We start from the raw sequence: 24,209 nt of genomic DNA, 5'->3' as shown, positions 1-24,209 counted from the left end.
AACTGATGCCTAGCAGCTGATCAAGATTGCAGAACTCATTTCAAGTAGCAAGGGCACAGATGATTCTTGGAAACCCTTTTCAGTTTAAGTACATGGTTCCTTTTATTCATCTTCAAAACACTATACCAAAAAAGACATTGGATAAAATTGCCTTTACACCATGACTAAGTATGTTCACATCTGGCAAAGGGAGCTCTACACTCAGTCTTGTCTTTTCTTTTTTTATTAAAGCAATCCTTAACTTTTTGGGAGGGATTAACCCACCCAATTCCCCATTCTCTGTCCCCACATCTACTCTTCTTACAGGTACATCTAGCCTGTCACATCTACAGGCACCTCCAGGTGTTCTATCAGACATGTTAGTATTGCTGCTAAGGATTGCAGACTGCACTTCCCTACAACGCTGACACTGGGGTGGGCCCATTCCCTCCATTTAGTCAATTTAACCCACTCTGGGCTTTCACTTTCTTATTCACCTTTCCAAACAGCACACAATCTCCAGGAGGTCACAGTCAGAGAAACACTCAGCTAGAGGGAAAGCTGAGGAAAAAATTGGAGGTAGTGCTCCACCACAGGTGTCCAAATCCCACTGCAAAGACGAGGAAAGCTCACTGGGGAGGAAATGGCAGAAAAAACGTTGCCACATTTCTAACAAACATTTCTAAGTCTTCCCAAGTGTATAGCAGCTGTGTATCATGAGGGCAGCATTTGAATTTGGTTTGTTTTGCTTTTTGAAGTATCACTTGATTAGTTCTCATGGTAAGTGCAACTCCTGTCTCCCTACTACTCCTGTCTGCCAGGACACATCTCTGGAATGCTCTGTTAAAATAGTTAGGAAAGTAGTGACATCCATATGGATGTTACTGGTTAGTAAGGCTAGTGTGGCTTTTAGAAACACACTTGAAATAACTGTTTGGGTGCTAATTATTATCTGATTTTGACAAGGGAATATTTATGAGCATTGTTTAGTTGTTTATAGAATGCATGAGTCGTACCTATCCCAGCAACTATATTATCTGTAAAACTGATGTGGTGTAAAAAACTCATTGCTGCTTCTAAAAAGCTTTGCATTAAAGAACAGCTAATTATTGCCAATCTGGCTGATATGCGAGATATCTGATGAAAATTCTATTGTTTCAGGAACAATATTCATAGCTCAGCTAATGGCACTGTGTCATCAGAATCCCTAATGAATAGGTCCCAAGATGTCACTAGGGAGATAGCACTTTTTTGACAGCAGTGGCCATTTATGGCTGTTAAAGAATCCAAAACATCTTGGAGGAAAAAGATCACACTTCCTTTTTCTGTTGCTTTGGGTTTGGTTTTTTGCTGTTGTTGTTATTTTTGTAGCTGTTCTTTCTAGCACTCCAGCAGTGCCGGGCAAATTATGTGAAGCGTTGAACATCCTTACTCCCAGCATCAGTCTTCACTACACACACCCAAACAACAAAGTCTTTCCAGGAAAGGTGCAGTTCTAGGACTAAGCCCTGCAAATGCAGACTGTTGTCAAACTGCATGCACTGCATTTTAGATCAATACAATTGTCTCTTTCTTCAACCTTCCCCAAAGCAGTATCTACACTTAATGTCCCTTGGGGTTGAGACATTTTAGCTGTATTAACAGACACCACCCAAACACCAAATAGATCTTGCTGGATGGTATAAAAGCACATAAAAACATCTATTTTTCTTCCACTTCAATGCGTATAGAAGATAAATGGTTAAGCATAAAGTATTGTACTTCTGAGTTCATTATCTTCTATTCAACACAGGCAAGAAATTTCTCAAAGTTATTACTAAATGATTATAGTTCTGTATTGTCAGTTTGATCCCTGCAGGATGTGTCCATCTCAGGGAAAATGCCCATGCAGGTGCACTGGCTGCCTCAGCAGAGAGGTCAGGGATTGAATGTGTGATGGAGTCTTCAGTATCTACACATCTCTGAAGGTAAATCCAGGAGGGGTCACATTAATGAAACTGCTGCTGTATGTATCTTACTGCTGAATAGAAGCACCTTTTTCAGATGTTGTCAGTCTGCAGCCTGACAGAGATTTAAAATTCACATAATCTCTCTTTTAAAAGTGCATGTGTGAGTAGATTTTAAACTCCATTGTACCTTGCAATGAAATTTTATTTTTTAGAACTGAAAAGCAGGCAAGTGGTTATGAATGTGTCTGAAGCTATTTCACCAGTCTGAAATATAAGTACTGTTGGAAAACATTTAGGAAAATAGAACATCTTAGTAGGAGATGCAGCAACTTTTCATGAATTTATTTTAGTTTGCATCAGTATTCTGAGCTACAGGGATTATTAGTAGAGAAACTCTCATTGGGAGAGGGGATTGATGGCGTCGAGGCAGCAGCCCTGTGAGTTGACAGGGATGCTAATATAGCCACGGCAGAAGTTTAGAGAGCAGATCAGAGCAGCTGGGTGGGCTGATAGAGAGGATCAGGACAGCCCAGAGGAGCAGTAAGAGGATCCAAATAAGTGGATTAGTAGCATACCAAAGCACACATTACTTTTAGTTTTCAAACTCCCATTGATTTTACTGCAAGTGCATTTACTAATGTGTGGCAGGAGAAACAGAAGAGGATCAAAGCAGAATCCAGACATGGAGAGCAAGTCCCTGTGGCAAGCTGGAAATGGCGAGAGGCTGGGCTGGGGAGCAGAGCACAACATCCCCACATCAGGCTCAGTCAGGACTTAGAGGAGCATGGCTGCTGCCAGGGCTTCATCCCACAGCCTCAAGGAGCTGTCTAATGGTGTTAAATGCTTTTGTTCCTGCAGCTGATGCTGCATTCATTTTCCATCCGTAGCTCCAGCGATTGCATCACTGCACTCTTACATCTGCCTTCAGCTGCTGTGGCTGAAGCAAATTGACACAAAAATGGAGGAATGATTAGCAGCATAAACCTCTTGGAACTCTCCCTAGCAGGGGACTCACTGGGCTGCTGGACCCTGAACTGAGCTTGCTGCAATTTGTGCCTGCAGAATTCATCAGAACTGGGACTGCTGACTGCTGTGCTTGGGCTGGCATTGTTGGCATTGACTCTGGGATGACCCAAAGCTCAAACGTGCCCTTTCTGAGGACACCAGCCTGGTTTATATTTCATCTCTCAGGCAGAGGTGGTAGTGATGCAAAGACACATCCAGACTAAAATTTCTAAGCACTAGTACTCTTTATAGCAGAAAAGTTCAAATTTCTAGGCAAAATAACAAGCCCTACATTGTCCTCAGCTCCCTTGAAGCACTTGGGTTGTAAGGCCAAAATTAGTTCAGCCCAGGGTTTCTCCGTGTTGCAGAGAAGCAGAAGATGTCCATGTACATGGACAGATTTCTTTTACTCTTCCATATCCTCTTTCATAAAAAAGAGCATTGTTGAGACCTTTTCTTCTTTATCCTTCAGCCACATCTGTTGCATAGACACCTTGGTCTCCTCTCCATTCCCAGAATTAAAATCCAAACACTAGTTTGTCTTAGGGATTACTTAATATCCATTATGCCACAAGTATTGGATCAGAGTGGATGACCATCAAGCGTTGACTCTTAGAATGCAGTGTCCTTCCTCTTGCAATCTTAGTCCAAGATGTACATAAATTCACAGAGCGGGGGAAAAGTCCAACCTTATAGTCAAAAGGGGGTTTGCATTCTGATATGGAAATGTTTAGAAGGTTTGCATTCTGATATGGAAATATTCAGAGGCTTTGTGACTGCACACACAAAGAACACTTTGTACATAGATTCAGTTATATTCCTTATTGTTGAAACAGTTCCGGAATGTTTTGGTCTCCCTGAGCTGGCAAACAGATGAAAACATTGGTCTGTCCTGTAATTTTTTCTTTAAAATTTATATGAGAAAGATTAACAAGCAGCAGGATGGACAAGAAGGTATTTCAACATTGTGTTCCAAAAGAAAAAGAGTAAGGACAGAGACATGAAATGTCAAGTACTGTGACTCAAATGGTCACAAAAAAATTAAGGAGGATTAGAAAACAAGTTAAACTGCACTCCTGACTTCAGAATTCTTCAGGACATCCAGACACCTTCCTCTCTAATGACCCAGTCCTTGCATATGCCAGCCTGAGAGCCTGCTGAAAGGGAAGGTTTGTAGTGAGACAGCAGAGCACAATGTGGCCTATTGTCAGCTTGGGGGCTAAGTACTGCCTACATATGTCATATGACCTCAAAACCACCACTGGAAACACTACTACAGTTTATAAAATCCTCAGTGCCATTCATTACACATAACTAACCAAAACAGCTCACCTATTAACCTGTCACCTGCACAGCTCCTGGTCTCCAATTTACCTCTTCACCCTTCTCCTGCTTCTGATACCACACGGAACCTCATCAGGCTCCAAGATGAGTGGTAATCATGGTGCTATTAATATGACAGTCAGCAGCCTCATCCCACTTCACATGGCCTCACATGAATTCCTTGACATTAGACTTTAAGCCTCAGATCGAATCACTGAGTTTATGAGACTTTCTCCACTGTCATTTTTCCAACTGAAACGCTGAAGTGGTTCCGCTTAGTACACTTATTTAATTCTCCTCAGCTCTAGGACTCTTTAGTCATCTTTGTCCTATACCATCCTACTTCTGAATAATAAAATGTTATCATGAACTGGGCACACCTGGAAACAAAAAGTCTGGGACGTCCTATGTGAAGAGCACTGCTGCTGTTAATACTGAAATATTACTAGATCAGATTAATTATATTTAATCAGTTAGCTCATGATCTGAAATGAAAAAGTATTTCTACACACCAGAAAATTGTTGGAAAAATTACCACCAGTTAGAATGGGGAGGGGATATTTTGAAAGTAACTTGAAGCATAATAAAACGTTAACTAAGAAATAATCAGGGATGATCATACTGACTCGAGACATGTTGCAAGACAAAGTCCTTATTTAGCCGGCTAATTTAACAGCATTTTGAAAAACACATTACTCAGTTAATGGTTTGAGGAAACACTTTGAAACCATTCATGAATAGATACAAAATGCTCAGATTTTTCACATTTTCACCAAAAAGACCTATGGGTTCTTAATATGTAATAATAGCATGATACTGAGACAGAAACTGAAATAAAAGATTAAATTAAAAGCTGTCTGCTCCCCAGAGCCAGTGTGCACTTTATCCTAAGTCACTTGGCTGCCACAGCAATGCAGCCAGCGACTATCTAGGGTGACACAAGGCAGCCATTCTAATGGGATAAAGAGGACTTTCATCTCTACATTTCTCCAGCTGGAATAATGCAATGGTGGCCTGTGACAAACGAGCCAGATGATCCCAGTCCAGTTTTAGGATGCCCACCCCAAAATGCCCAACAACAGACTCACAGCTCCCTGTACATGGGAGCCTTTGAGTTTGAGTGGTTTTTTCTAAGTCCCAGCTAAGAAGCACCAGCAGTGTAGGACAAAGCTGCTTCCAGCTACCGGATCCTCCTAAGTGTTGTATGGATAACTACAAGACTTTGACCTAAAGTCACCTTGTCCTAGTTTCTAATTCACTTTTATGCAGATGAGATGGCAGGACTGGGGCTGCAGTATCCACACTAGCTCATACTTTCAGAAATGAAAGCTGCAAGATTTATTTATCTGAGCGACCACAATTAGGCCAGCTTGCAGGATCAGCTTTATTCTGCATGAAAAGGATAGATCTCTCTAACTCACATAAAGGAAAATGAGAAATATCAGTGGAAAAGGGGATGTGCCAACTCTTGGAACTCTGCATTGCCCAGACTGAAATGCCACGAGTGTCCCTTTAAGCAAAATATCAGCACAGGGAAGGAAGAACTAAAACCAGTAAGAGAGCAGCTTATAAAACACTGCCATCACATTTTTGTAAATTATATCCCAAAATGTTTCACAAAATTGAGTAACAGAGGAAAACAGAAAATATTTTTGTAGCACATTCCTTTGGCAAATGCAGGATAAAGCTCATCATGTGAGCTGAACTGTAAATGAGGGCCTTATGCTTTATAAAAATTCTCCTATTGTCCCAGGAAGGATGAGAGTCAAATGTAACAGTTTCAGCATATAAGTCCTGTAAATAAAGTTAGTTAGCAGACAGTAATCAGCAGACTGTCTGGGGAGGGGAGAAAAAAAAAAGTGAAAATACTCTTTTTGTACAAAAATTTTAAGCACACTGCTGCTGCGTTTCAGACCCAACTTCATTGCACTGTACCAGAGATTAATTGGACCCACAAAATCCAGCAAACAGCATATGACATCCATCTACCTTTGCTGCTTCAGCATCCTCTCAAAAATATGTAATGCAGGATTTTAAATAGTACGCTAGCCCAGTTTCCTTTCATAAAGTCTTACAGAGAAGTTTAGGAAAATTCCAAAAGTAGCATATTGATTGCCTCTGGGATTTTCCACTTAGCAATTTAATAGAAAATTACACCCCTACCCAATCTGTGAGGTTTCCATAACCTCCCTAGTGAATTTAATTTTCCAGCATATAATAAATTTTACCATTAGGCATATTTTCTGATATTGCTTCACCATTAAGGCTATTTCCCAATTTTTCTTTTCAGAACTAGGTATATCCTCTGTGTAGTGTCTGGATGGCACCTTGCACCGAAGAATTCAGGTCTGACTATGTGCATGCACACAGTTAGGATACAAATCACTACTGTTAGTATTCAATTTGCTTCCCTCCTGCTCATTTTATGTCATTATACCTAGTGATAGGGTCAGTCAATATTACTGGAGCTAACGGGATTCTCCTGGGTGCTCTGAGGAGACCAAGGCAAGATCTGCATTTTGCATCTGTTCAAGTAGGCGTATGCAAGTATCACATAGTCTTCTCCTTGTCACAACACAGTCTGACTACATGTAAAACACAATATGATGATCGGAGCTGTGTTTGCAGTTATCAGTAGTCATAACTGTAAACGCCTGGGTTCTTTCTCTACAGGCAACAGGCAAAAGCACTCTTAGCTGTAAAAAAAAAAACAAAACAAAACAAAAACAAAAACACTCCACCCTCAGTGCGCGAACTGGAACTGGAAGTGTGGCTGAAGGCGTCAAGTGGTAAATAAATCAAAGCACTAATTTCAGCTGTGTTTGGGCCAGCCGTATGGCTGCAGTGACCTCACGGTGACCGTCGGGAGGGTTGCCAGACGCCCTAAATCTCGCTGCTCTGGAGAGCCGAGCCTCTCTCCCTCTGGCTAAGGCGATCCAGGTTCGGCAGAGCTCAGCCCAGCCGGCGGCTCGCCGCTCTTCTCCAGGCCTCGGTCCACGACACCAGCGGACACATCGCTGCGATAATCCCCGTAAAACACGGCAACAAACAGGTGTTGCCATCAGTTCCTCAGGTTTACCCACTTCCGCACGCCAACTTGAACCCCGTCCCCGCCGGCCCCGGCCCGGTCCTGCTAACCACGAGGAGTTGCCCCGGCTCGGTCCCCGCGGGCAGCGCCGGTGCCGCGTGCCAGGCGCGCGGCGGGCGGGGGACACAAAATGGCGCTGCCCCTCAGCCCCTCGCCCTCAACCCGCGGCGGGGCCGAGTGGCGGCGGGCCGGCCCCGGGGTGGCGGCGGCGGCTCCCGGCCGGCGGAACCGCCGCCTTCCTTCCCCCAGCAGGTGGCACCGGGGTCCCGGCGCCGGCGGCGAAGCCATTGCGGGCCGCCCTTCGCCGCCGGGCCGCGGCCGCGCAGCCGGCGGGGGAGAAGGCGGCGGCATCGCCCCCGCGGGGCTCCCCCCGCCGCACCCCGCTTTTCCTCAAAGTTCGGGGCGGGAGCGGGGGGGAGACCGGAGCCAACTTGTCCCGGATCCCTTTATTCGCCGCCGGAGCCGCCGTCTCTCCCAACCCCCGCGTGTATTGCTGATCGGAGGGACGGAGCTCGGTCCTGTGTCCGCCCCGCTCCTTCCTGCCCACACCATGGAGTTCGCCCAGAGGAAGAGGAGCAGGAAATCCCAAAGCTTTAAACTGGTCAACGAAGGTAAGGCGGGGGCGGCCGGGCTTTGTTCGCTGGCTGGGGGCAGCCCCGACTTTTGCCCCGGGGGGAGCGGGGCGTTATGAAACGCCGGCGCCCCCGGGCCGCCGCTCCCTCCCGGCTCTGTTATTGAACTCCGCAATCCTCTGCCTCAACTCCCCGAAACCATTGCACGCCTATTTTTTTTTTTTAATTTTATTTCTTTCACCCCCTTCCCGTTTCCTCTTTTTTTTTTTTTTTTTAATTATTTTTGCATATGTGTTACGTGTTGTTGCAAAACCACCACCACCTCAGGTGGACGTGTTATTTTTTTTCGAGCAGAGAACCTTGCTCCAACAAAATAAAGTTGGATCGTGTTTCGTGGTGAATCCTGCTTGGGCGGGGGGGAGAAAAGGTAAAAACGGGAAGAGAGCAAAAAATAATGACACTTGAGCAGCGACAGACCTTCTTGATATTCAACTCTTGTGGATTTATTGTATTTGGGGTGGTTTTTTCCTCTCCTCGGCTGTGTACATCCGTGTATTTCAAGAAAAGCTGAATCGAGATCGCTTTATTAAAAATCCACGCAGGTAATTAATTGTACGTGGGCAGGGGAGAGCCGCTGGCGTGTAACTTGTTCGCTCGGGGTGTGTTTGCTTTTTGAAAAGAGGATCTTTTAAAAGGGATCGTGAGGGGAGAAATATTTGAATTCATGTCGGACAAGAAGCACAGCTCTGTGTTCAGTCTTCTTGTTGTTGTTTTCTTTAATTAAAGAGGGGAAAAGATACAGCCGCTGGTAGGCATTTTCACAGGTGGACTTCCCAGCCCTAGGGATTTATTTTGCTTGGGGATTTATCCCTTCTCCGGCCGATGAGATGTTTTTGCCCTGATGGATTTGATTCGAGATCGTTTCTCCTTTTGTGTTCCCAAGTATTGGACGGGAATATCTCCATGAAACGCTGTGTGTGTCCTGCATGCCAAGTTCAAGGCAGGTGACTGCTTGGGTGTAATGTCACACTGGTGAAAAGGGGGACACACACACGAGTGTCAAGAGCTGCTGTCTGAGAAGTGCTCTGCAAAATTACGTTTGAAGTGAAGAAATTCAAAGATGGAAATAAACTCACTTAGTGGGAATAGTAAATAATGACTGCTGTATTGTGGTAGGGGGGTCTGGGGCATCACACATGGTCCCTGTTAAAGCTAGAGGGGCAGGGCCTTGCCAGACGTGTCTGAAATGCATTGGAGGTCTGTATCCATTAAGCAAACTTATCAAGGGTGTAATTTTACAGAGAACAGGTTTGGTTTGTGGGGTTTTGGTACTGAACATGCTCCCAACTTGGAGACAGAGTTAGTGCGTGACTGCGCTGGAGCATGGAGGTGGTGAAAGCAAAATGTGGAAAAACAAAACTGAAATTTTGCTTTTTTTCTTTCTAATCTAATGGGCCTGTAAAAAGAGTATTTGCCAGAAATAGGTGACTATTTTGCCTGTCTCAGTTGCCACTTCTTACAGGTTTAGATATGCCTCGGTGTATGAGACAGTCTAGTTAACCTTATTTTAATAGGTAAATCCAGTTGTGATGGTACATTATTAATAATAATTTATGTGTGGTCTCTTTTTGGATGTAGAAAGTCAAATACAAAGCTACACTAAAAGCATATGCTAGAGAGAAAATTGTCTTTTTACTGTGAGAATGGAGGAGATAAAAATCAGGTTTTGTATATGAGTCTGCACTCTCATATTATTTTCTATCACAGTTTACTAGAAAGATAATTATGTATAAATAGTTGTCTCTTGTAATTGGCCTTTGCCTCTTGCAGGAGTTATTCCGTAATGTCACAGTTTAGTGTTTACTGTTGTGAAATTGATAGTTTCCCAGTGCCTGGACTGTGACATCCAAGGCACAAAAAGGAAAGCAAAAAGAAAAGGCTATGCTGTATGAGTTGGTTAGTAAGACACTCTGCTATTGATGTGTGCCCATACGCACCATGCTTATTCTGTCCCAAAAATAACTTTGAGCACCTTATCACAATGATCAATAATGATCAAATCAAAAGAAAAATCAATTCCTGTGCTAAAACACAGCCACTTCTGGGGTGAAATGTGGTGACTTTAAGGCAGCAGCTGCAGACCAGAGGAATATTGTGACCAGCTGGATATACAGGAAAGTGCTGGAGAAGAAACTGTGTAGTCTGTATATCTAAAGACCATGAGTCTGTAAGTCTTTAAGTCCTAGTTTCCACATACTTGCTTCCACAGGTCTGGAATGTCCTTGAGAGGATGAAGGTGCAGAGTGTGGCAGGTAGACCCTGACTAGCTGGCCATCAGGTGCCCACCAAGCCACTTCATCACACCCTCAGCTCAACAGGACAGCTAGTGATCATGGAAGGGAGCATAAATCCTGCCAGTTTAGTCTCATAAAAGAAGCTTTTACTTCCTCGATGTCATATCTCAAACTTCACCTTTACCCATTTCATTGGCTGGGCGTGCTCGGGAAGCAGAGGAATCCTTTGTGTAGCACCTGATCGCTGACCTCTCCAGTTCTGTGGTGTAGTTGTTTTCCCCTCATTTTCTTTCCAGGCCCTTCTCATTCTATAGAATTGCTGTGTTAGGCTTGATTTTAGTTTACATACTGGGTTGTTCCTTCTCTTGTGCCTTTTCTGACAGTCATGCTGTACAAATAAACAGCACGTAACAAAAAAGTGACTTCCAGGAGACTTTTCCAGTTCTGTGGCTGTTTGGTCAGAGGTGCAGGTGTGCTGCTTGTGGAAGGAGCTGCTTATGCTGCCCTCCACTTGTGTTCCACCTTTTAAGTGAATGCCCCCAAAGTCCCTTTCATGAGTTAATCTCTGCCTCGCTTTTTGTGAGGCAAGTAAACATAAAACCAGTTTAAGGAGGGAGTAGCTGAGAGCATTGGGAACTGGGAGGGCATGGAAGGAGTGAGGTGGGGAGGTGGCTCTTTCAAGACACTGAATATATTGTTCAGTCTTGAGCGATTTGCCGAAGGACAGAGCATGTGCCAGTATCGGAGTCAGAAATAGCATCCAGGAGAGCTGCCTTTAGATACTTTTTTTTTTTTACTTGGACTTACTATTTCTCTCTGTGTAAACAAAGCTCTGGTTTTAGTGAGCACCTGCCTGCTGTTACAGCAGAAATATTATTTTCACAGCAAAATATTATTTTATTTAAAATAGAAACTCAGTGGTGATTTTTTTAATATCTTGTAACGTCTCTGTATATGATATGCCAATGCTAATTCTTCAGAGGCATTAATTTCTATAGGTGAATATCTTAAGGTGTCACTGATCCTCCTTTCTTCAGAACTGGGAGGCCAGTGACATCAGTATGGGTCAGGCCAGCTGAGCAATACAGCCCTGATGTACATTGCTGATTCCTTACTGAGGTGAAGTTTGAAAGTTTGCCTTGGTGTCTGGGAAGGTAAAGTTTTCATTATAAATCTGCTTTCCTTCTGTAAAGCAAGAAGCCAGATAATTGGCATCTGGTGGGATAATTTGCTGTGAAAATGAACACAGTAATTTAGGGCAGGCATAGCTGTTCCCTAAAATCTGTGAAATATTTGAGCCAAGTCTCTCCAGTGTGAGCAAAGGTTTTTTAGGAGGTGCTGATACAGAGCACATTTTCTGTGGTTAATTTGATGTACATGAAATAAACTGCAGATATATTGATAAATTGTGTAGTAAAACTGTAGCAATGTGTTCAGTTTTTCCAGATCACTTGAATTCTAATTTTTTTTATCGTTTTTCATTCCAGATTACCATCATGAGATATATAAGATCTCTGACTACAGCAATGATGTTAATGGGGAGACCAAAGAAACACAACCAGTTTTTTTAGGTATGTGCTTGTGTTGATTAATTTTCAAGCAACATTGCGTGGCCATTTGCAATTAGGGAGGAAAAAACCTCTGTGCAAGCACAGAAAGCGCCTGCCATTGTTTAATATGACGTTCTTTTCAAGACCCTTTTATTCTATGAATTGCCAATATATCCTTTATTAACGCTGCTAAAAGTTGTAATTTCAGACATAAATGTTTATTAGTGTCTACACACAGTGCTAATTATCACTCACTCAGAGAGCCAGATGCTGACTCTGCAGTTTTGCAGCTCTGTGCTCACCCCATTTACATTGCATATTCCCTGGCATGCTTCACTGGCAATAGTTTGTGTAATTGGGGTATTACATCTTTGACATCTGGATAACAGAAATTCAATTTCCAGGAAGCTGCTATTTGTTTGGTTTTGCTTCTGCCTTGGGTGGGATAGAGGATTAATGTGCTGTCTTAATGTAATGTCCTTTCACCTCTGGAGCTTGCCTGCTAATCCTGGCATGGCAAAATTAAATTAAATCAACATTTAAAAATGTGTAAAGAAAATACAGAAGTAATATAGAGTCTGCAGCATGATATGTATTACAGCATATCAGTGACTGGCTATCAGTGGACCTTTACCTCTCTTGCGTGCTTTTTATCCTGTATAACTCCTCAGCTGCAGAGTTCTTCTTCCTTTCCTGCTTCTATCCCCTTCCAGTTGCATCCAGGATCTCACCTGGATAAAGCCCCTCTTGGCACAGATTTGGCAGGCTAAATTCAAAGAAGGAGAGGCCAGTTCTTTGAGCTGTATAAAGCAAGCTTGTGGACCCTCTGTTTGGGCTTTGGAGGAAGCAGATGCATTTGCAACAAGAAATCTGGGGATGTGTACCTCTCTTTTTCAGCTCCAGGAGCCTAAACATTTTTGTGGGGTGATTTAAGGTTTCTGTAGGCTGTGTGTGTTGCCCCCTGGAGCCAGCAAGTAGCATTGAAATGTGGGAATTGGCACCTGAAGTTACTCCGCTTGCAAAATGCCTTTGTCTCCTAAATTCATAGTGCCACATCCTCTTTTAGAGGTCAGCAGCAAATGGGAGAGAGTAAGAGGATGTGTTAAAAGGGAGGTGGGAGCTGCCTTAAATTCCCTTCTCACCTTTTCACCATTTCAGCAAGTATTTATTCCCTATACCCATTTCCAGAGAGAAGGAAAGGCCACTGCTGTGCTTTGTGTTTGGATATCATGTTCTTTAAGCACTTTTGGTGAAGTCTGATAAACCTGATGGAGTGAGCTCCACCAGAGGTTTGCTTGAAATGCTTTTTCTTCCAACTCTAAGTCATGAAAATCTTTGGCAAGAATTAGGCATCAACCAGGGTGCTCTAAGAATGTGCAGAAGTCTGTGTTTTGACATTTGTGCTGTGAGTCAGACCAACTGATCTTGATTTTGGTCTTGGTTGTGTTGCCCTTAGATTTGTTTGGGTTTTTCTTTTTAGTAAGTTCAGCTTTTCATTGTGACTGAAAGTATTCTGGCATTTAAGTGCCTCCAAGTTCACCTATTTCAAGAGTCAGTCAGAATTTAACCTTTAAGAATGTGAATCCTATCAAGGCTCTTCCTTATCAGGTACAGTCAGGGTGCAATCGCTGCTTCATTTGATTTCACTGCTTTATGCCAAAATTTATCTCTGAAGGATGTTTATTCCAACCTGGTGATTTAGAGTCAAGTTTGTTCTCCAGTGTAAGTGATCCATGAGATCAGCAGTTGCAAACCGCAGTGTGATGCAGCCTTTAGTATGGAATGGATGCTATGATACAGCATTGAAACTATTACGTTTAGGGAAGGTAAAATGTTAGTGGTAGTCTGTAAATGAGAGAAGCTTTATGATGAATGGGATGTGGAAATGCCTTTGTTACACAGCTGAGCATGGTTAACTCAAAACTGCTGTTGAGAAGAGGAGAGCTGCTAGGGTGAGTAAATCAGAAGAATCCACTTTGTTTGACGTACAGCTAAATTAAGGATGAGATGTCAAGAAAGACCTGATGAACCTAGATGGTGTTTTTTGCACCAGCATAGATGGGCACGATACAGCTTTGTGTAAATATAGGCTGAAAATTGGAGAAAGCTTCAGTGCAATTAAAGGAACATGGTACTGGATATGACCTCTGATGGCTGCAATGGCGTAGAGTCCAACTGCTGTCTGAATAGAGCTTGGGCAGTTTTCTCATATAGTGCAGTGTTAGGAGTGGGGATGTGATGGCTTGTCCTCTCCCCCAGTCCTTTGTTCTGATAAGATGATGAACAAGAAGTCACATCTTTCTAGATGAAGGACATGCTAACCACAGTCTTTACAAGATTCCAAGGGAACGTGGAATATCACAGCTATATTTTGTGGATGAGGACTGGCATGTCTTTTGTTTTGAAGGAAAGGGCTTAGTTATCTGGTACCAGGACAGACTGCTCAGCCTGAGACGGAGGAGGCAGCCCAGAGTGAAATGCTTAAGCCTCAACATGGATGAAATTTAAAACAGACCTGACTTCCGCTTTTTCCAGTAAAGTCACAGGGCTGCTAGCCCAGACTTGGTATTACAAGCCCCTGAAGGGACTATGTACACCTGTGTCTTCTGGACAGTGATGATTAAACTTACACTGTCTATTAAAAAAAAAAATCTTGCATACACCATATTGGTTTTTTTTCAGTCTTAGTATTTTTATTACCAACACAAAAAAGTGGAAAAACAGTATACTTCCATACTGAGTGTTTTTACAATGCTTTCAACTTGAAATTCAGGCTCTATGTTTGAAAGGTTAATGCAGAAAACTAATTATATTATCCTGGTAATCAAATGTGTGATGAGACATTTGTCTGTGTAATTAACAGTGAAGAACTTTTATAGTTTCATAAAATTGCATGCTATGCACAGTGTGCTTGGAGCATTTGTTTTGAAGAGATGTCCAAAACAGAGATGTTTATGACTGATATAAAGTGGAACTGAAATGTACTGTAATGCAGGTGTCTGTGCATTTTACAGCATTTCGCATTGTTGAAATGGAAGGCAGCAGATTAATAACTTCGCTATGTCATGGTAAAAATAAATAATGTGTTCTTGGAGCAGGGGAGCAATGCATAAGTTACTCACTAATTTCAAGAATTTATTCTGTCCCAGAAATTATATCCTTTGCAATTTATTCACAGAGAAAAAGTTGATTTAACAAGTAACTTCACAGACTTGTGCTACTGTTAATAGGATTATATCCCAAGTCTGGTTGTTGCAGTAGTGGCTTCTGTAATTAAGACTGCATAAAAGTTTATTTTATGTATCTGTGTTCTCTAATGATCTAACTTTGTAAAGTATTTCCCTTTGGGGCTAAAGCATGGTCTTGTCCTGGGATATTTCCAAGAAGTTGTTGCGTATCTATTATTACTTTTTTTAATTATATGAACCCATTAATATATACTTTTATTGAACAGTTATTCACTTGTCCTTTCCCGAGTGATTTAGCTGGCACAGTGTGGCTTGAAAGTGTGTAACTTGGGCTTCTGTGGCTTCTGCTGTTGGGTATTTTGAAACTGTTTCACCAGGCTCTTCCAAAGACTTACTTTGTTTGTGGTGGGAGTGGTGGCTGGGCCACCTGATATAACCCCGTTTCCAGAGAAATAACCCCAGAGCCTGAATGGTCTCAGGGTCTGATCCTGGGTTTGATTCTCCAAATTTCTTTGCTTACATTAGTGTTTGTGGGGCTTAATAACTTTGTTTGTCTCATGATAGGCAGAGTTATCAAACCGCGTGCTTCTGTGCTTGCTTTGTGAGTAAGAGGTCTGATTTGAGGGTGATCTACTTTTCCTGCATATCTAATTCTAGTGCTTTGTGTGATGACATGAATATAGGAAAGTGCTTTGAGGGGATGTTTTAGAGCATTGCTAAGATACCTCAACTTAGTCAGCTTCCGTGGTCCCACATGTTAATTTAGCAGAGTCAAATTCTCCAGCTCGTACTCGTGTTGCTTGTGTGACTCTCTGACACCATTCATGACCACTGCCCTCCCTGCTAACTTGGGGTTTAGGCTTTTAATTTGCCAATGATGTTGTTGCCTGTGTTCTTTCTTCAGTGTAGAATCTTATATGCTGGCAAAGACCTGGGATCACTTTTTTGGGAAATGTGTGCTTAGCTCATCAGTTTAGTTGCACGGATGCCCGATTCCAATTATGCACAGAGAAATCACAGTAAAATTCCACGTGATTTAGGAGACCTTTGCTCTGATAAGGAATCATGCACAATGATCCTCTATTTTCCCCATGCTGACCTCTGCAACTTTCTGTTTCAGGATAGCTTGTGGTACAAGATGACAAAAAAAAAACCCTTGATTTTTTGAAAATTATGATTTGATGTGGGTATAATTCTTGCTGAGAAGGAGTGCTGAGCTTCCTTCCAGGATAACTGTCTCTGAAGGAAATACCTGAACACTGTGTAGCATTCCAAAAGGTGTTTTGGTGAGTTCAGTCTGGTTGAGCAGTGGAGATGTATGCCCTGTGTGCACATGCTTCCTGATTCCTTGAGCTGCTCTGAATCAGCCCTTTACAGTCTTCAAACGCAGCAGGCGAGCTTTGCTGGCCCCCTTCCAGAGAGGGCAGCATTCAAATGGCATCTAATAAATTGCAGTTTAATATGCTCAAATATGTAACCCTTTGCACTTATTTATTATTTTTTGTTGAGCTTTCACACCATATGCTTCAACTTCCACTTTTTCTCACCTCTGAAGCATTGTTTCCATACAAACCAGGCTCATGTTGTCAGCTCACATGTGCTTGTCTGGCTGTCTGTCGATGCCATTCCTACCCTTGCAACAGCTCCACCAATTTCAGCCTAGTTGGACACAAAGGTGAAAATCTGAGATTAAAGTAACTTCAGTAAACAGCTTGATCCAGGAAAAATCCCTATTTGTATGTTCAAGAAAGGAAAAATTCCATACACATTTCATCTGTCCAAAAAATATAAAACCAAACTATAATCAATAGAAAAATTGTATTTTTAAAGTCAGCTCAAGAATATTTCCCAAAATATATGAGAAAAATAAATGTTAAAAATAAAGGAAGTAATTGCAAAATACTGGACAAAGAGAACATGATGGTTATTTTGTTTTGTGAGTCGAAGGAAGGAAATACCAGATACAGACATTTGTCCAACTTTAATTCTGTTCACCTATTTGTAGGCTTTAAAACACATTAATACAGACATGGTTGCCACTTCTGTGATACTGGGATAAAATTAATGCTTGAACATATCAATATGGTCACATATAATTTTATAATTGTTTGCGGTGCTATGATAATATTTGATAAACTGTTCAGGAGAAGTATAACAAGGTGTTGGTAGGCAATGTGATATATTGAGTTTACTAAACATAGTAGTGAAAAGATAGACAGGAATTTAGAGGTGAAGAATGCAATAAATGAATTATCATTAAAATTAAAACTGGAGTTGTTTACAAGCCTGTTGCTTCAGACAGCTGCACACTTAGCACGTGGATGCTACTGCACCCTGGAACACTTTTCTGATTTACATTTGTTCCTTTGTAATTTTAAACATTCTTGCAGCTTTCGAAACAGGAAGTTTTTATGTCCTGTATGATTTGGTAAGGAAATAGATTGAAATTAATTTTGGGGGAATTACTTTTTTATGTTGTATAGCATTTATTAAAGGGCTTTGTTTTGCATTTTTGTTGTTGTTGTTATTTTATAACATTACAGTCAGGTCGTAGGAAAAAAATAGGTTGTTTGTAAAGGGACCATTGTAGAAACAACTATAACAGAAGTTATTAGAAATTGTTACTATGTTTTTATTATGGCAATTGACATCTCTATATAGAGGTTCCTAAATAGGGCTCTACCTTGCCACTAATTTGAGTGGCATTTTGTAAGTGTCTTAGTGTTTAGCAAGTAACTTCAATGGTTTCAGATAAAACTCAGGGATTTACATGGGGTATCCAAATGGCAAATTCTGTAGCCAGCCTTTGGAGGCATCCCCATCCTTGGAAATGGTGAGGAGCTCTGGTATGTGTACAGAGAGAGGCTGAAGCATGCACCACTCTTCTCAGGCCTTAGCATCTATCTTAGGAAACTTTGCACAGATAGATAATGCAGATTTCTATGTAATAAACTATTTTTCCAGTGCTTTATTATTCTATTTAGCATTTAAAAGAAGGCTGACTCTTCCACAGGACATACTAATTTGAGTTGTTGTGTTTTCTCTGTGCCCCATCTACTTTTTTTAAATTTTTAAATTACATGGTTATTATCTGTGAAAATTATCAGCAGTAGAATAACTGATTAAAAAAAAAAACAAAACAAAACAAAACAAAACAACCCAAAACCACTGTCCTTGGGCTCTAGAGCTAATAGCCAATTGAGATAACCACGTAGAAGAAGTTAAATCTGTTACTGGTGTTGCACCCATCTGCAGATTTGGATACTGTAACATCATCTCTTCTCCACTCCTGTGGGGAGGATGCTGCTGTTGCTGGTCAGCTACAAACTAAAAGCTGGAAAAAGGCATAATTGGGAGAGGAGAGATGTAAACTTACACTAAAGACCAAGTCAGGCTTATAGCCTGTAGGATTTTAATGCGCTTTCTTGCACATGGGAAGACATATTTTAAAAACAAAAGAAAAAACAAGCAGAAAAATCCCTGAAAAAAATCCCAAAACCCGAACTCCAACAAACAAGCTTACAAAGGATAAATCTTCTGTAAAGATCTACCTAATCAAAAAGATAAGTTTATGTAGGGTCCAAGTTCACGGTTCATTGTAAATAAATGTAGTGTTTTTTTCTGTCTGGAGTTAAGTATGCTTATGTCACTGTATAGGAAGATACCTATATAAAGGAACAAGGGAACAGAATCAAGTCTGAATAAGCTCAATTAACATTAATATTTTATGTAATTGGGTAACGGAAATTTAATCTTTCCAACAACATGTCACCCGACCAGACACGTAGCACAGTCCCTGCACCCAGGAGGAGGAGGTGGGTGGGAAGCTGGTTTGATACACACATTTTGCCATTGAATGCAGATCCAAATTGCCAACTCAAAACTCCCAGGGTAATGTTAAATGGCACGACAGGAAGGGATTGCTCCAGGCTGTGATGTGGTGGGAACATTTGGCTGAGATAGGGGCAGGTACAGCCATGTACAGAGGAAAGGCAGTGTGCAGTGTACGGGTGTGAGCAGCTCAGTAACTGGAGTCCAGTGCTACTCTGCAGCCTTTCAAGGCTGGGAACTGCAAACAGTCAACTTCTGGTTGGGTTGGGGCCAAAAAGTGTCATTTTAAAGGAATTGGTGCTGTTACTGTTAATGAAATCACACCCGCACACATAAATCTGCAGGCAAACCAACAAAATAAATAAATACAGTGCAGAACTTCCTTGCAGAGAGTTTTTCTCACCACGTTAGCTGGAGTGGAAATGATGCTGGAGTGTTGCTGTACAGGGTTGGCAAATATTTTTCTAAGTTTGGACTCAAAGCTTTCTTGCAAGCCGCCCACTCTCGTCACTGGATGGGGTGGGCTGGAGCCAGCTGGCACCAGCCCAGGGAACCAGTGCACCAGGTCAAGCAGGAGATGCTGGGATCCAGGAGTGTTTGGAGCATGTTGTTCAGCTCCTCTCCCCTTCTGCTTATTCTCCTCCTAGAACAAAACCTCCCTCTTTTGGGTGTTGAGTACACTGGGCTTGCAGCAGTCCCAGCCACATTGAGCTTGGCCTGTGTTGGGGAGGGGTTTTGGTGCTCTTTTAGCTGTCTGGTCTAGCTGCTAGCTAAACGTGCACCTAAGTTTAGGCAGCTGAATGGTGCTATTGAGTTGATAAAATTGTTCATATACCTGGAATTTAGCACACTTTCAAGTGCCTTGTTGAACCAGAGATGGCACACCTTGCATCTTGGATTTTTGGAGAGTAGTTTTTTTACTTCTAAAGTTTCCTTTGTGCAGTTGCTTTGCCAAAAATAGGTTTATTTTGGGAAGCAGAAATATAACTTGAGTAGAGGATACCAGGCATTATTGTATTATTGTATTAAGTATTCTATAAAGGAAGGTTGATTCATCAGTTTCTAGATCTTACTTATGACATTTGCTTAGGATATTTGATTTTTCTATTACCAGTAGGAAAACTAGAAGCTTCTTTCTTTAGAAATGGCAATGAACACTTCCTTATTGCTCATGAAATGTAATGTACGCTTTAACAAGCAAAACAACTACTATCTGCCCAAAACACATCTATTCATTGTGCAATCAGCAGTTTCATATGTAAAATTAATACTTAAATGGTGCCAGGAGTATTAAGTGTGTAACTTCTATTATTTAAATGTCCTGAATTTATTTGGAACAGTCATATTTTTCTTGTATATATGTTCATTTTCTTTTTAGAATCTATGTTTTTAAGACATCCAGCAATTCAGCTATCTGCAGTTACACACATATTAGCTACTGTTTAATTTATTCCTGTATAATCCAGTATTACTAAATTCTGTGGAATAAAGAACTGATTCTGTTCATTAAAATCAATAGATGCTGTGCGTTTCTGCATGTGTGATGTGGTGCTTTCTGTGCCTTTTTTTTTTTTTTTTTTTTTTGTAGGAACTATCCTTCAGCATACAGCAAACTGATACATAAAGGATCTGATCCTTTGGGTTGTACTCAGGGAAAATATCCACTGATGTCAATGCCTGAATAGGATCAGTCTCTTAAAAGGACAGTTTATTTGAAATTGCTGTAGCTATTATTATTTCCTTCTGGCAAAAGATAATCTTACTCATCAAAGCCTTAGAAACAACATCAAGAAAGCCAAGTTCAGCAGGTCTTTCAGGCATGAGAGCTGTCAGCCATGGCTGTGTGAAGGCATAGCCCAGTACATCCCAATGACCACTCAACCATCCCTTTTCTTTCTTGTTGTTATTTATTTATTTATTTGCTCCAACTCTTATTGGCATCTAAAACCACTAATTGCTACCCATTACTGTTTTTGCTAATTTACAGTGATAACTGTGGCTCTGTTTTCATTAGGAGATGAAAGCCGGGAAATTAAAAAACAAATTACAGGGATGAGAAGATTACTGAATGACAGCACTGGAAGAATCTATCAACGAGTTGGCAAAGAAGGAGAAAAACTGAAGGAGGAGCCCCAAGATTTAGACTTAGCCTGGGCCCAGCGCCTGAATCCCCCTGCGGAGTCCCAGGCGAGCCTTCATCCGTCACAGAGCGGTGCATGGAATGAGTTATCACCCCAAGCCAGCCATTTTTCAGGGCAATATGGAACTCGATCCAAAACATTCCAAAATCAGGCTCGAACTGTGGCATCCAATGGTATGACCTGTTAGACACTGAGAATGGTGCCTTTTTTTCCCCCTCTCCTTGTTCTCTATTAAATATCTACCTTTGTTGTGATGATATATTGTAGCACTGCACTGAAAGCAGTTGTAGTTCAGAGTCTACAAACTGAGCACATAGTTATCACTTCAAAAAGGTGTGAAAGTGGGAACTGTACATTCTGCTACTATCTGTCTTAGCCTTTAAAATGGTGATAGGATAGAATTACTCAATGCCTTTACAAGCTTAATTTCTATACAGTACTTACTAAAACAGCTTTTGTCATTGTTATTAAATTCCTGGCTAATTAAATGTCAACCTCTACCACTCCTCTTTGCTGTGAGTAATGTAGCACTATTGTGACACCACTTGTGGAGCAGGATTCTACTGCCTTTCATAAGGGGATGGCATTAGCCTTATAACAGGCCACTGAACTGCAGGTACAAAATTCCATCACAGCCTCAGGCTTTTATTCCAGTGAGACTATTAGAGAAAAGAGATGATGGAGTCTACCTATGAACAGCAAGTACTAGAGTGTTGCCAATCCAGTACTGGCAGAGAATTCTGCCCTGAAGTAGATGGCAGTGTGCCTTTAAAATGCCTTTTTCTTATTAAGTCCCAGAGAGTGGAAGTTTTGCTGCCAGATTAAAAAACTCTGCTGTCAAAACCCACCATAACAATCTTCTAAATATGGAAGGACCCAAAATTCATCACACATCTCCTTCTTTGTCCTTAGAGGCCCTGGGCACTGGCAAGAACAGTTCTCTGCATGCACAGAAGTGCCCAAGCCTGCATAGATTAGGTGCCTTGTTCCCAAATCCAGAAAGTAGGTGGAGCAGCACCTCTATCCCCTCAGGGGCCTGATTCAGCATGTGAGCTAAAATGTGTTGACAGGATTTGGCCCTATATGCAAGAAAATGTCAGCTTTGATTTCTTTGTATGTGGAGGAAGGATTCAGTGGACTTATGATCTCTTACAGGTTTGAAGTGGTCTTTGGGACATGGAAGTGTCAGGTTGTGCAACCTCCTGGTCTGGACAGGAGAAATGTCTAGGCACCCAGCTCTTGGGGGAGCACCCCAGGAGGCATCTCCCTTTGCAGCTGTCCTGCTGCTGAAAGGAATGCAGTCTTCTGGGTTATTACATAAAGGGGGGTGTGGGCCCTCTCCTCTGGCCACCTTTGAAAAGACAATCTGCCTAGCAGTTTGGCTTGAGGTGTCTGCCTCTCATGGGGTATTGTGGTCCTTACTGCTGCTTGGGCTCCAAAGCCTGCTCTCTAGGGAATAAAAACATTTCTGAGCAGCGAGTAAGCCCTGAAACTGCTCCTCACCCACTGCACAGCTCTTCTGGGCATTTTAACAGCCTGATTCCCCCCCATCCCATGCACTGGGAGCCTGAGTATCAAACTCAGTATTTTAGATGTTAGTCACAGGATGGAGAAAGTTCTTAAAAGCTGGGTGTAGAAATGCTGAACAGTACTTCAAGGGAGATATTACTCCTTGGTTCTTACCATGGTGTTTAAGTTACCAGAACAAAACTGCCAGACATAATGTTATTACCTGGGGCTGTCAGGCTTAGGTCATCACTGGGAAGATGTTCAGGCATCTGTAGTAGGGGATCTGAGTCCAGAAACTTTCTGTCCACTGTGGATAGGTACTCTATAAAAAATGAAGATCTGTGTTGTAGGCCATCTGAATTGCTCAAAGTTGAATGTAATAGACACATCAAGTCCATCTCAGTGGTGCATTTACCTACTCACAGGGTAAGGTGGTTCAAGGAGAGGCTGGAATAAATGTGTAATAGGTGCTGGTGTAGAAAACATTAATGAGAAAGCTATTGACAGTGATGCCTGGAGAGGGTACCTAGAATAGAGGCTAGACAGAGTAAGAGAAATAAAGTAGGTATTTATTAAAAAGGCCTTCAAAGGATACACCTTGGGCAGTACAAGAGCTTGGCTGAGGCTACACCCAAGATGGATGATAGGTCACGAGTTTTTCACACTTTTATAAATTTTGCTCCTTTTGCATATTGGGGTTAATTGTCCAATCGCAGCCTCAGGTAATGAAGTCACATTCTCTGAGTTTTGATCCCCCCAGTCCCAGTTTACTTTTGTTCATGCTTTTTGGGGCCTGGAGCTGCAAGGGATGGAAAAGGGTTGTTTTGTCTTACTAAACTGTGAAGAGAACTTTCTAGCACTCTATATGAAGTTCAGGGTTATATACTAATGCAGTACAGAATCTGAAAAATGTGAGAGCTAAAACTTAAGGCATCAACAAAAATAAAAGAGGAACAGGGCAAGCCTAGACATTACTGCAAAAGAGGGAAGAGTAGGAATATACTTGAAAACCAAAGGGATTTATTCCAAACCAGACTTAAGATGGTGGTTCCTCAAGATAGGGTGTTAGGTAGACATCTGTGACCCACTGTTTTTAGTGGAAGCTACCTGGGACTACAAACAGTGTCTTTCCTATTATAGACAGTAAACTCACACTTGAGTTTCATTTCTTGTGTTCTGTACCAAATCCAGCAGTGATGCAGCATCTGAATTGTGTTTGGGTTGTATCAGGATAATTTTCACTGGGTAGTTCTTGCATGCTTTTGCAGTATAAACTGGTAGCAATGTTAGTTCTAGTGAGTGAATTCCCTCTCAGCAGATCCAGCTGGAAGAAAACACTGTCCTGGGCAACTTACTGCTCACATAGGGGAAGCAACTCATGTACTTGTGTCATCTCCTTCTCTCAGTCACACAGGCAGGTATCAAATTTGCCTGCTGGCTAGCTTCCAAAAGAGAGGGAGATGGCTCTTTAAAGACTCCTTCATAAGAATAAAAAGTCTGATCTCCTTTTAAAATTAAAAATTGATTTATAACAGTTGAAAAGGGTTGCTTTTGTCCTCTAAAAATGATAAAGATAGTGCTTAGAACAATGACTGAGAACACTCTACTAGATATTTCTTACAACACAATAACTGATCAGAGGAGGGAGGAAAGAAAGAAAATAAAAAACCCTCATGAATATGTAAGGAGTCAGTAGAACCCTGCTTTGATTTAAAATATTGGTGGTCTCTTTTCCCATTCCCAGTACCTGTGGTAGATTTACATGGGTAATTTCTATCAA

The 24,209-nt window shown here is 41.7% G+C and overlaps 1 protein-coding gene across 6 annotated transcripts in view; it reads left to right on the top strand.

Annotated features, from left to right (window-relative positions):
- The first annotated feature begins 7,102 nt into the window (after nucleotides 1-7,102).
- The window catches only part of BEND7 (BEN domain containing 7), a 47,442-nt gene continuing 30,335 nt past the window's right edge, over nucleotides 7,103-24,209 (top strand). For 2 of the 6 annotated variants that reach the window (XR_005982550.2, XM_072918914.1), the window contains exons 1-3: nucleotides 7,112-7,955; nucleotides 11,698-11,781; nucleotides 20,794-21,093. Coding sequence is in view for 5 of the 6 variants with exons in the window: in XM_072918914.1 (XP_072775015.1) it covers nucleotides 7,475-7,955; nucleotides 11,698-11,781; nucleotides 20,794-21,093 (865 nt within the window). In the remaining variant the exon portion in view is untranslated. Of the gene's footprint in view, nucleotides 7,956-11,697; nucleotides 11,782-20,793; nucleotides 21,094-24,209 lie in introns of all 6 variants that reach the window. The other 4 variants (XM_072918921.1, XM_030290704.4, XM_002192751.7 and 1 more) reach the window with 4 other exon arrangements.

This window comes from Taeniopygia guttata, chromosome 1A (assembly GCF_048771995.1).
Source record: "Taeniopygia guttata chromosome 1A, bTaeGut7.mat, whole genome shotgun sequence".
Classification (NCBI taxonomy): domain Eukaryota; kingdom Metazoa; phylum Chordata; class Aves; order Passeriformes; family Estrildidae; genus Taeniopygia; species Taeniopygia guttata.
Note: the sequence above shows the minus strand (reverse complement) of the source record. Positions and strands in the feature narration are given on the sequence as shown.